Source organism: Zingiber officinale, chromosome 7A (genome assembly GCF_018446385.1).
Source record: "Zingiber officinale cultivar Zhangliang chromosome 7A, Zo_v1.1, whole genome shotgun sequence".
Lineage (NCBI taxonomy): Eukaryota > Viridiplantae > Streptophyta > Magnoliopsida > Zingiberales > Zingiberaceae > Zingiber > Zingiber officinale.
Genome location: NC_055998.1, coordinates 132,732,332 through 132,745,302, shown reverse-complemented (window position 1 = coordinate 132,745,302; position 12,971 = coordinate 132,732,332). Strand labels below are relative to the sequence as shown.

General features: G+C 38.6%; 1 protein-coding gene across 1 annotated transcript; it reads left to right on the top strand.

Annotated features, from left to right (window-relative positions):
* Positions 1–5,945: 5,945 nt before the first annotated feature.
* On the top strand, positions 5,946–12,971 carry LOC122002647 (single-stranded DNA-binding protein WHY2, mitochondrial-like). Its single transcript, XM_042557893.1, has 8 exons — positions 5,946–6,063; positions 7,123–7,214; positions 7,292–7,392; positions 7,479–7,571; positions 7,739–7,833; positions 7,902–7,975; positions 9,002–9,090; positions 12,656–12,971. Exons 1-8 carry the CDS (start codon positions 6,026–6,028, stop codon positions 12,779–12,781), a joined length of 708 nt encoding a protein of 235 aa, XP_042413827.1. The 5' UTR covers positions 5,946–6,025; the 3' UTR covers positions 12,782–12,971.

The window sequence follows — 12,971 nt, the reverse complement described above, 5'->3', positions numbered from 1 at the left end:
AATGATTGAGAGTAGTGTTCCCTATATCATCTCACTATCGATTCAACTAATCGATTGATATAGGTAAGAACCTTCTACTCAAGGATGCTACTATACTTAGTTATTTGGCACCAATATAAGTAAGTATAATAACCAAAACAAATACCTTTATTAATATACAAGAATATGATACAATGAGTCCATACAACAATTATCAAATGATTGACTCTAGGCCTCTAACTAACAACTTATTGGGTGTGATAAAAAGTACAAGCATAACCTCTGAGCGGTGAGGACCAGCCCGTACACCAGCTTCTCAAGACAGGTATAGCGACACTTAGCGTCTTTTAATATATGACTTAAAAAATACACAGTTGTTGTTCAGTGTCGTTCTGCCGAACTAACGTTGAGTCAACTGCCTATTCTATGGACGACAAATAATCCAGAGCGGCTCGCCAACTATGGACTTTGCTAATATAGGTAAAGAAGTCAAATAATTATTGAGCTCCTTCAGTACCTTATCACACTCGATGTCCCATTGAAATTTTGTCGCTCAGCGCAGAACCTTGAAGAAAGGATGACGCCGATCAGACGACTTGGATATGAATCTCGATAGGGCGATGATTCGTCCAGTCAGTCGCTGAGCTTCCTTTAGGTTGCATAGAGGTGGTATGTCTTGCAGCGCTCTTACTTTGCTTGGATTCGCTTCGATCCCCTGTTTGATCACTATGTAATCAAGGAAGTGTCTGCTCCTGGCTCTGAATAGACACTTATTTGGATTGAGCTTGATTCCATACCTTTTCAGCATTTGGCAAGTCTCCTCAACATCTGCCCAGAGCTCAGTGGCTCGGAGGGATTTTATCAAAATGTCATCGACATATACCTCCATGTTACAGCTGATCTACCTTCGAAATACCTTGTTCATCAGCCTCTAGTTGGTGGCTCCGGTGTTCTTTAGTCCGAATGATATTACATTGTAGCAGAAGGTATCGTCGGCAGTTATGAACTTAACCTTCTCTTGATCTTCTCTGGTGAGCGACACCTGTTGTAGAACTAGTATGCATCTAATATACAAATCAGCTCGTAATCCACCATGTGATCAATGCGAGGCAGCGGGTAGTAATCATTCAGGCAAGCCTTGTTCAAATCTTGGAAATCAATGCAGACCCGTCATTTATTACCCGACTTGGAGACTAGCACTATATTAGCTAGCTAGCTCAGGCATTGTACTTCGCGTATGTGCCTAGCCTCCAGCAGTTTCTCTATTTCCGCCAGGATGATCTGATTTTACTTCGAGCTGAAGTCTCTTTTCTTTTGTTTCACCTGTCTGGTATCCGGTAGGACGTGCAGCTCATGCTGCGCTATGGCCGATGAAATACCCGGGAGCTCGTGCGTCGCCCAAGCGAACACATTGTGATTTTACCTAAGACATGCAACTAGCTCCTTCTTCCTTTCTGCAGTCAGGTCAGCGACTATGAAAGTAGTAGCCTCTGATTGGCTAGGATGAACCTAGACTTCTTCTTTCTCATCATACACCAGCGCGGGAGGTTTTTCCATAATCGCATTCACCTCCAACCGCTAGGACTTCCGAGTGGCTTTTGACTTAGTTTTGACCATCTCGACACAGCAACGTCGAGCGACCAACTGATTGCCCTTTACTTCACCGACTGAGTTTTCAACGGGAAACTTGATCTTCTAGCAAAATGTGGATACAACTGCCTAAAACTTATTCAGCGTCAGTCGACCCAGTATGACGTTGTAAGCAGACAGAGTGCCCACCACAATGAAATTTGTCGTCCTCATCCTCTTGAGTGGCTCATCTCCAAGGGATATGACTAATCGTGCTTGGTCAATCGACAATACTTTGTTTCCAGTAAACCCTTATAAGGGAGTCGTCATGGGTTGCAACTCACTTCTGTCGATTTATAGTTGATCGAACGTCTTTTTGAAGATAATATTTACCGAGCTACCTATATCTACAAAAGTATGATGAATATTATAGTTAGTGATTACCGCTTTGATGATCAAGGCATTGTCGTGAGGGACCTCCATTCCCTCTAAGTCTCGCGGATTGAAACTGATTACTGGTCCTTCTGTTGTCGTTTTGCTGCACCCGACTGCATGGATTTCGAGGCTTCGGGTGTGTGACTTCTAAGCTTGATTGGAGTCGCTGTCAGTCGGGGCTCCTGTGATTATTCCTATGTCACCCTGAGCGGCGTTGTGCTAGTTCTCTTCTTCCCGAGCTGATGGACGCGGCTACTCAGCAGATGCCTTGGAGGTCCCTCATAGTCCTTACATTGGGTTGGTCGTTGGTGCGGCTCGGCCACCGACCTTCTATCTTCACGTCGTCCTCTTGATCAGTGATGACCATGTCGATCAGGAGATGGGGATCGACGATGCGATCTTGGTGAAGCCACTCGGCTGGGCTTCGGTTTGAAACTGTAGTAATCTTTGGTGTTGTGTGTTGCTACTCGATAAAAATAGCAGAAGAGCGGTGCCCATGGTCGACCTTCCGTGGACTTCATCCGCTCTACTTCCACATGCTTGACTACGTGTGTACTAGGCTCTTGGTGTTGCTGTGATGTTCCCGATTGTGGCCCCTTTGGCGGTTGATGTGTACGTTCGACGTTCCAGGGCAGCAGTTGGCTTGGGGAACGATTCCTTCCTCCGAGCCGTCTGAGCCTCTTTCACATTGATATACTCGATAGCTTGCCTGAGCAGGTAATCAAAGTCTCTCGGAGGCCTCCAGATGAGTGACCGAAAGAACTCACATTCTACAAGTCCTTGGGAGAAAGAACTTATCAAGATCTTTAGTGTGGCTGATGGAACCTTCATGACCACCTGGTTAAATCTTTTAATGTAGGCCCGCAATACCTTCTTGGGCCCTTGCTTGACCGTGAACAGGTTGACATTTGTCTTCTAGAGGCTGCGACTGATCGCAAAGTATTGTAGGAATGCCGAGCAAAAGTCTTTGAAATTACAGATCAATACGATCGCAGCCACCTGAACCATCTCTATGCTGATCTGGAGAGCGTAGTGAGGAAGACTCGACATTTGACTCTATCAGTGTACTGGTGGAGTGTGGTCATGTTGTCGAATTTAATTAGATGGTCCTCGGGGTCGGATGCCCCCGTGTATTCTTTGATTGTTAATGGTGTGTAGTGTCGCGACAGTCGGTCATCCAGGATTTCCTGTGAGAACTACCTATTTATTCATTCGTGAGAGTCATCGAGCCTGAGCGCTTTATCCTTTCACTCGTCCCGAGCGGACGCGCCCTTCGATGAGGATCCTTGTGCCTTATCCACTAGGCCTCGTTCCTTTGAAGGGGTGCAAAATGGCACTCAGTGATAAGGGATCTGCCTGTTTGGTGCATGGCCAAATGTGTCGATCGGCTTGTTGTTGGGCTTGTGAGTAGCAGGATTTTCGGCTCACCCTCTATGCTCTGCTTGCTATTCCGTCGTTGACGCCACGAGCTCGTCCCCTCGGCGACCAACTGTTGCCTTCTGCTGTTCTAACATTTTTGCAGCTCGAGCTTGTATCAACATATCCAACTCTTCTGGCGTCAATGTCATTGTGGTGAGTCATCCAGCGTCCTCCATCTTCACGTTTCGGCTACAAGTAAGTTCCCACATACGACGCTAAATATGATCCTGTCCGAAAATGGATATGGCGGTGAGCTGGGGATGTGACTTCAAAGTTGACGCGACAAAAACTCCACGTGCCCCTATAACACAAAAGTGTTTGTGCCAGACCGGGAAGGGGTTCCTGGCGTTGATCCTTCAACGCTCAAGTCAGTGTCCGGTGATCTCAAAGGATGGAACTATAGATAAAGTGTGTAGAAAATGAAGTTGCGCGCGTACCTCCACTTGTATATGGGAACCCCTTTTATAATGTCACTGTAGAGTTTATGCATGCATCTTAAAGTATAGACACGTTTTCCTAGGTATCCTAATAAAAGATAAGTCGAAAATGTGTCCATGACACCATTCCTTAAGTAGTCATGCAATTATCTAATGTGACAGTCTGAAAGCTTCTAAAGTACGATTTGTCTGCTAGACATACCCTGCTGTCAGCGACACGAACTCTCAAAAATATATGATAAGATATTTGGTGGGACCATACGCGACCGACGGGCGCTCGCTCGGTCGGGCTACCCTTGCTCGACAATGCCCATCGGACCTACTGGATCATCCATTTCCTTGCTTCCTGACTGTCCTCAGTTATCTCTATCCGATCGGATGTGGAGCCCGATCAGCGAGACCAATTGCTGCTTAGCTTTCTTTGTAGTCAGAGAGCTATTTTTACCCAGCCAGGAAATGCATGATTGGCTTGTCTTGTAAACTTCGTTTGGTTATAGTTGGACACTTTGCTTGACCTTATTTTTCACGTCAGCTAATTTTTCTTATTTTAACATTTTTTAATGGATCCCTCATTATTAGTGGACCATATATAATTTACAAAATGTAAAAGACACGAGAAATATATATATATCTAATAAAAAGTGTTTAGCTCCCTGGTGGGTGCCTCGGTCTTCACCAGTTATATCTCAACAAGCAAAGGTCAAATGATGCTCGTTAATAATAATTCTAATTTCTTGCCCCTAGGTCATCTCGCATTGTAATAACATGATGTTGCAAGAAAACCAAAGTTCAAGATTATATTGGCTCCTATAATATCACATCATTATCATATTTATAAGTCTTCAACCTCCTTGACTTAGGTCACCGAGTCATTGAATTCTCCTACATCCTTGCGTTCGCTTTGTGTCATTAGACAAATACTATATGATGATCATTACGGGTTGTGAAGCCATGAGCTCTATGTGTACTATTTTAAGTTCTTGCACACTTGATGTGCATACTAGAAATCTAAACAAAACATAGCCTAACACGTATCATCAACCAAACATTAAGTTAGGTTTTGTTTAGATTTCTATGCCACATTAGAAATCTAAATAAAACCTAACTTAACACATATTATTAATGTTTGATTGATGAGTTTGGTAAAAGATTAATACATCAAAACAACATGGTCAAACACAACTATAAGAAAACATTGCTTATCCAACAAATATGTGATAGAAAAATTTTAAGAATCAAAAGAATAAAACCCAATAGTATTTGAATTGGTCCTTGAGTTGGTAATTAAGAAGTCACATAATGACTTTGAGTTTTAAGTTTAAGAGTATTTTAATTTTATTCGGTTAAAGGAAACCCAAAAGTATTTTGATAATTTCAACCTTGACTTGATTAAATTTAATAACTTTTATCTCGCCATCCTTAATTTTAGAAGCATCCTATAATTCAAGTGTTTGGTCATTTCAAAGACACAAAGTTAACTAAATTAAATTTAACTACATTTTATATGATTTTAGAGTGGAATAAATCTTCATGAGCACTTTCTTATTTCTCCTGATGATCGATGAAAAATTTTCATGTGATCAAATTAATCACATCAAATTTAACAATACCTAACCTGATTAATCATTGGAGTAGAAGAATTTAAATCATTTGTATAAAATACCATTAAAAGGGGTCATCGAGAACCATTTTAGGGGAAGGAGAGGAGATCTTGAATGTCAACTCAAATATCGTGAATGCCATGTTAGATGAAAAAGATCAAGATTGTTAATTGAGGAGAGAGTTAACATACATACGGATTGAATCGTAGCTACGATGTATTACAAGATGTTTTTCTCTTCTATTGGTAGTAGATATATTTGTGCTTCCAGATTTATCTTATAGATAAATTAGATGGAAGACCGTTCACCTACATAATTAATTAATCTTAAATATCGAGATTATATATAAAAAAACAAAAGGGAAATAAAAATGACATATTAGGCGGGAAAAAAAATTATGGCACAGGTTTGGGCCTTTCTGGGCCAACCCCCGGCCATTTAAAAATCAAATAACACTTCAAATTTCAAAATTGCAAAAGGGTTCTCTAGTGTAATTTACCATATTACCCATTCCAAACACCAAAATCCCGCTTTCTCCCCCTCTTCTTAAACCCATTGCCGGCCGTTGCCCTAATTCCAAGTTCGATGGCGCTTTCCAGTCTTTCGCGCTTCCTCGTCTCCAGGCAAATCATCACCTCTCTCTCTCTCTCTCTCTCTCTCTCTCTCTCTCTTTTTCGATCCTTTTCGACTAATTTTTTATCTTCTCGTTCGGCATCTCAACCATCGGGTGTACACTATACTTGTTTCTCATGCTCAGAGATTTTGTTTTTTCATTTTTTTCTTATGAGTTCTTATTTGTCGTCGCATCGTCGCCGAATGAAATGAAGTTGTTCTACTCGGAGGGTCTGCTGATTTTTTTTTTTCCTGACATAGTTTTATGGATGTGGACATTTTGATATTTAGGTCAATCACGCAATCCTATGATTCTACTTTTTTTCTTCCTGGTTATGCACTCCCCGATGTGCAGTCCACGCTATAGTTATTGTTTCCTGTTTCGGACAAAGTTGGGGCACAATGTTAGCATATTAATGTTCAGATAGTTGTTGAAGGAAAGATTAAGTGTAAACTTTTGACTATGTTGGTATTTGTATTGTCATGTACTTCAGTATATAGTTTTGTAGAAGGTTCCTGTAAGTTGTTGTCTCAGGTTTGTTGACACCAAAATGCATTGTACATGGGTTGGTATGTAAGACTATGTGATCTTTGGTGCCGTCTATGCAGGCATATAGGCAGTCATATCTGCGGACATCACAAATCCTAATTATTGGCTATTTTGGTCTCTATTCAATCGCCAGTGATGCAAGCCTGATCACAAAATCTTTATTTATTTATTTTCATTTTTTTGGCTAATGGTGATTGAAATTTGATGTCTTTAAGTATTTATTTGAGTTGAAGTTTGTTACTGGACCATTAATTGGACTCAACATTACAGTCTTTAATTTTTATTTGTTTTTGGATGTAAGATGCTCTTAATTGTTAAGTTCTTATGAAACAACTTCCAGTTTCAATTTGTTTGAAGGTTGCAAGTAGATAGTTTCTTAGTTAGTAACATGCAACTGCTCTTCTATAGCATGATCAATTAAAAAGAATAAACTGTTGAAGATTTATCTGGACTTTCCTGCATAGGTGCTTTTTAATCTGTCTCAGTTTATCTATTGAATTTTTTTATGTTAATTTTCCAGAAACTTTGGTAGAAGTGCTGATGTAAAGGTATCACTATGGTTGGGTTCTAAATGTGGAATTTCTACATCTGGACCTGATCTTGCAACTGATGGTATGTATTAGATTAGAAGTTTAGTTGCATCTGTAACCTAAACAACAGCATTTCATGGACTTTTGTCTTTTATGTAGCTCGGAGCACCTCATTCAAGAGATTTGCAGATTACACAATTTTCAAAGGGAAAGCTGCAATGGCACTATCGCCAATTCTACCAACATTCCGTGAAGTAAATGTATGCTCTACTTCCTTTGGATGTGGGAATTTTATGTTTCTTGGTGTAGGTATTAATTCCATGTGTCCTATTTATTCCTATGTCAGTCGCAGAGTTCTAAATTATGTAAGAGAGGTTGTGTTATGATGACATTTTGGCCTGCAATTGGAACGAAGAAGTATGACTGGAATAGAAAACAGGTAAACACATTTCTTATTCCTTCTGAAGTTCTATTGGAGTATTTCTTCATGTTGTTTTATTTGCTTCAAGTGTTCAGTACATTTTTGTGGATTTCATTCAACCTTGTTTTCTAATCACACATGTATGCCAAAACAGCTTTACTGATTGGATGATTTCTTGTTAATAGGTCTTTGCTTTATCACCTACTGAAGCTGGGAACTTAATTTCTTTGGGTCCTGAGGAATCATGTGAATTCTTTCATGATCCTTCAAAAAATTCAAGGTTTTGGGATTTATCATATCCACTAATATAATAATTTCGCTCTCTCATCTAGCTATTGAATTTTGCAGCCTTGAAGGTCAGGTGAATAAATCACTAAAACTTTCCCCCACAGGCAATGACCAGGGATATTTCCTCAATTTGAGTAAGACTAGAAGTTGTCTAAGATCTGATATTTTATTTTGATTTTTGGTTATCTTCTCTTTGTTTTCTAGCAGTGACATGAATTTTTGGGAGATAATGTTTTACAAGAGCTGATTTTTTTTGGCTTCTAGTTTTGTTATAGTAAATATAATATTTGATTATTTTTTAATTAAGGGGAATAAGTCTGTATAGTTCATACAACACACACTTTAAATTATCCTTATAATTTGTTTAGTTTTGTCTTTATAATATTAACAGGGGTATCTATTTGTTGAGATACTAAAAAGGCAAATGATATTGTTTCAACCCAAAAATCTTTCCTTCTTATCGAGCAGCCACTTCGTTGAAATCTTCACTACTCTTGTCAAGAATAACATGTGCCGAGAGGGTCTAGCAATGCCCCTTTGATGCTTAAGTCACTACCTTGAGAGAAGATGGAGAGTGGATAAATTATTCTCTCAGAAAGAGCATTCCTTGCATTATGAAGCAATACCTTTTATCTTCATGTACTAAACCTAATGACCTTCGTTCTTCCTCAACAACCATTGTCCATTATCCCTATTTTTACACCCCTGCACCTCTCATTATGACATGCGTTACAACCTGCTGTGCTTCAATGGTCTGTCTGCCCCTCATGCCTCCGAGACCCACCGAGCCAAGACACCCTGACTCCTGAGCCCATAAGCACTTGGGCAAACTCCTTTAGTCAAATTGACACGGATGCTTCTTTCCATGCTCAGCCATGATTACCGAGGTTGGATACTCCTATGGGGGTATTAGATATAAAATTGTAACTATTGTATCTATGATTCAGTTGGCCGGTCCTATCCACCCGATCTCCTTTGTTTTGACAACACAACCAAAATTCGTAATATATTATTTAAATCTAATTTATTTTTGTTAACTGTTACAAATTATATAAATAAAAATAGGAAATATAGCAATATGGTTTAAATGATTGTCTTTTCTGGATTGTATTTTGTTATTAGTAGGCCATATTCTCCTAATTTGTTGATAACTTGTACAGTGGTTACAAACAAAATCAAGGGCACAAATGAGCGGTTTTCTGTTCCCGTCACTAAAGCAGAGTTTGCAGTTATTCGCACGATATTAACTGTAAGATTCTTGATATGATGCTGAGCTTCTTTGGTTTATTTGGATGAAAAGGTTTCTATTTATTTTGGTCAATTGTTAGAATTGATATACGATTTGGAACTAAATACTTTTGTCATTCTGTATGGTTTCCTATTGTATCAACTTTATGTTTAACTTGTCACTGTAGATCACTCATGTGATATGAAAGATATTGGCTGTCTAGTCTTTTCATATTTGAGATAGTAGCAATAGAGTCTGCATCACATTGGTTCATTCACATTTCCTTGCTTTTGAAATCTAATTAGCAAGTTATCTTCTTAATGTAATAATCAAAATTCACAAGGAAAAGAACTAGCTAGATAGTAATAAATGTATGAAGTAAATTTTTAACTAGGATGTTTACTACCACTTTTGATCATTGTTTCATGTTCTGATCAATGATGGTTGGCCCAATTGAAAGGCTCAACCAACACATATAGGCTATGTTTGGTTAGGGGTAGTGTAATAAAGCTTGTAATGTAATAAAATTTGTAATGTAATGTAATTAATATTACATTATTACATTGGTTAAAGAGTTGTATGTAATCTTTGATTACAAGGGTGATTACATTCTCTTGTTTGATGTCCATTGTCCACCGCCACTTCCTCCCCTTCCTTTGCTCACGCATCGACCAACTCCTCCACTCTTCTTCCTCTACTACTGCTGCCACGGCATTGCCCTTACTCCTTGATACCTTCTTCCCTATGCCCCAGTACTTGTCTCCCTCCTTCCCGACTCCCATTCACAATCTTCCTCCTCTTCCCCCTTCTCTAATCCTAACAAGCCTTGCTTCTGGCATCGTCACCGCCATCGTAACTAACTCTTAACTTAAAATCACATAAGGTGAGCCAATATGGAAGGCGAAGGCATCATCCATAGCCAGGTGGAGGCCAACAGAATCCAGAATCACCTAGTAGAGAAGGGGGAGGGCTTGCCGGTGCTGTTGCTCCACGGCTTCCTGGAGCTCTGGTACTCGTGGCGGCACCAGATTCTTGGCCTCATCGTTTGCGGGTTCCATGTGCTCACCCCAGACCTCCGCGGTTACGACAACTCCTCTGAGCCGCCTGATGTTGCCTCCTACCCCATATTTCCATGTCGTGGGCGACCTTGTCACCCTCCTTGACGCCCTCGCTCGACCTCAGGTTCTCCAATCCCCCTACTTGCGAGAAATCTATTTTCCTTGAATCGGCTCTGCTGTTCCAAAGTTTGAAATTGATTGCTTTGATTGATTAAAGCATTGTGCCGGTGGTGAAACTAATTATTCGAGAGAAAAAAGTTGATTCGGAAATCATCGAGAAGGGAGGCAATGACGAAGTGGATTCGTCATAGATTCATTCTTATTGATTGAATAAAATTAAGGATTTGGCATTTAAATTTTAGTTAAATACTAGGCTTCTAATGTAATTGGATTACATGTTGTTAGCCTTATAATCCAGATTACAAAATTTTATTACCTTTTGTAATCTAGATGATATTACATTTGAAATTGTATCAAACAAAAATAATCAATCTTGTAATGTAATCTTGATTACATTACAAGGCTGATTAGCCATATTGTGTTAGCACGAAAGAAGCTTATCGTGTGTGTTGTGTCAACACAATTTTAATGGCATTGTTTGAGATAGAAAGATTCTCTAGTTGTGACATCCCTTTTGTTTTAGCCAATCTTAGCGAGAAGATGAAACTAAGGGTGGGGGAAAACTATATTTGAACTAAAAATTGAATTAAACTGATTGAAAAAATGTATTTTTTTTGGTTTTAAGTATTTAATGTTTATTTGGGGTTTGGGTTGGGTTAACTTGAGAAAAATCTAACTCAAACCACTGCTATATAGTGGATATTGTATATGCCCTAATAATTAAACTACATCTAAGTTATATTTTACCAAATATCAACAACTTATTCCCCTTCCCCTTTGGCTTTCAAGTTCCTCTTCCGCCTAACATGGTTCTATGATTGCACAAGATTGATTGATTCATCTTCACTCCTATATTGTGTACCCTCATCTCAATTGCCCGTTCTTTCACTTTATCAATTCAACGTCCCTTCCATGTCTTCTAATTGCTATAGATTTATATCAATAAAAAAAATATATTTTGAACCTTGTGATTCAACCTTTCTCCCATTGCATTTGTTGTTAAGTTATGGATATCCCAGTGATTTATAGACCTAGTTTTGGTTTATAAATTTATTCTTCCGATGATAGGTAAAGGTAGATTTATTGATGTTCATGAAAATGAACTTTGTTATCCTTAGCTCACCTTAGTGATTGAATATGCTATTACTAGTAAGCTCGAGTTTTTTTTTTTTGGCATCTCTTCTGGTAGCAATTTCACACGTAAAAATCAATAATTTTAATTTAAGTTTTTTACCTTATACAATGCTGGGTGCCTTGCCCTTGGTGATATAAATTATTGCCAAGATCATGCCAATATATAGTTTTTTCTGCTTTTCTGCATGTTCTTTTAGATTTAGGCTTCTTCTTGTCTCCTTGCACTAATGCTCATTATTAAAAAAAAAAAATCTAGCTGTTGTTATGATCCTTTTGTTATTATAGATGCACTTTTGGTATCTAATTTCCATTGTTTTAAAAGCTGCTTAGGTATTTTGGGTAAGAGAGCTCTTTGTTTAGTTGTCCAGTGTTTCTTGCTAGGCTGTGACCTTTTTAAAAAGTAGCCTAGGCACTTTGCCTAGGTAGTGTAGGCGAGGTAAATTTTTTCAGAAGTCATTAGTTCATTTGGTGTAAGAAAGTAATAGCAGTTTTCCCTATTAGCACATTTGACATTCCTTGTTGGTTTGACCCTCCCACCCTATGTGCATTTTGCATCCTCTTTTCACTCGATGTTCATAGTTTTAGCATCTAATCTCAGCACTTTTTTTTTTCCTTCAGATTTTGAGATTGATTTTATTGGTTTCAATATGAAATGTGAAATGTTTCATTGTTATATTTAGTATTCGTCAATCATGACTTTTTTGTAATTGTATACTTGTTTTGATTGATGAGGATACTGTTGGCTACACATAATATAATATTAGTTATTCTTAATTCAACACATTTTTCTTTTCTGTTTATTATTCTAATGCTGACCGTCTAGACTCTAGACATTAGGTAGTGGGCTAATTGCCTACCCTTTGGAATCACCAATTAATACTTGTTAATTTATTATCTCATAATTGTATAGCATTTCATTTTAGCTGATTTTCTGCTGTTCAACCTTTTAAGCCGGCGCGCGCTGTTAAGTTTAAACATGCAATTAGTTCCTCTGGCCCATGTTCTTGAACAAGAGATCTTTATCATTGAGAATATCAATTTATCTTCTTGGAGCAAGGGAAATTTCTTTAGCGAATAAGGTCTGACTGGTTCTGGGAAATCAATAACAAAACAATGTTCCTAGTAATATAAAATATAAGGTGCTCATTCTGAATAACAAGATATACATACATAAATTTACTGTTGGGAAGTTTGGCCTTGGCCCATCATCAAATTAATACTTGTTTGTTATATCTAATTTGTGTCATTGTTTTGTTTCTTCTTTCTTTCTTTAGTATATACTGCCGCATATCTTGGGTTGGTCCCAGTCGGCGATATCCCAGCTGCCCCAAACTGCATCAAATCTACACAAGCAGGGGTTTGGGACACGGCCAGATCCTGCTTTGGAGTGGGAAATGTAACTTAAGTTGTTGGAGGCGTCAAATGGTCCGCAAGAATTTGTATTCTGCAGTATGTCGTGTTTTCACAAACATGGAGATTCTATGATTTGTTAGTCACTCTTTAAATAGGACCATGACATTATCATTCAGGATTAAATGTTTTTTTATATCTGTAGTAGCTTTGAATTGCGGATACACCATTGTGGTATTA

Excerpts from the sequence above, each read along its gene's own strand:
- LOC122002647 (XM_042557893.1), top strand. The coding sequence starts at position 6,026 with ATGGCGCTTTCCAGTCTTTCGCGCTTCCTCGTCTCCAG. Across the intron at positions 7,215-7,291 it reads ACCTGATCTTGCAACTGATG|CTCGGAGCACCTCATTCAAG; the intron begins GTATGTATTAGA and ends TCTTTTATGTAG. Across the intron at positions 9,091-12,655 it reads TTATTCGCACGATATTAACT|TATATACTGCCGCATATCTT; the intron begins GTAAGATTCTTG and ends TTCTTTCTTTAG.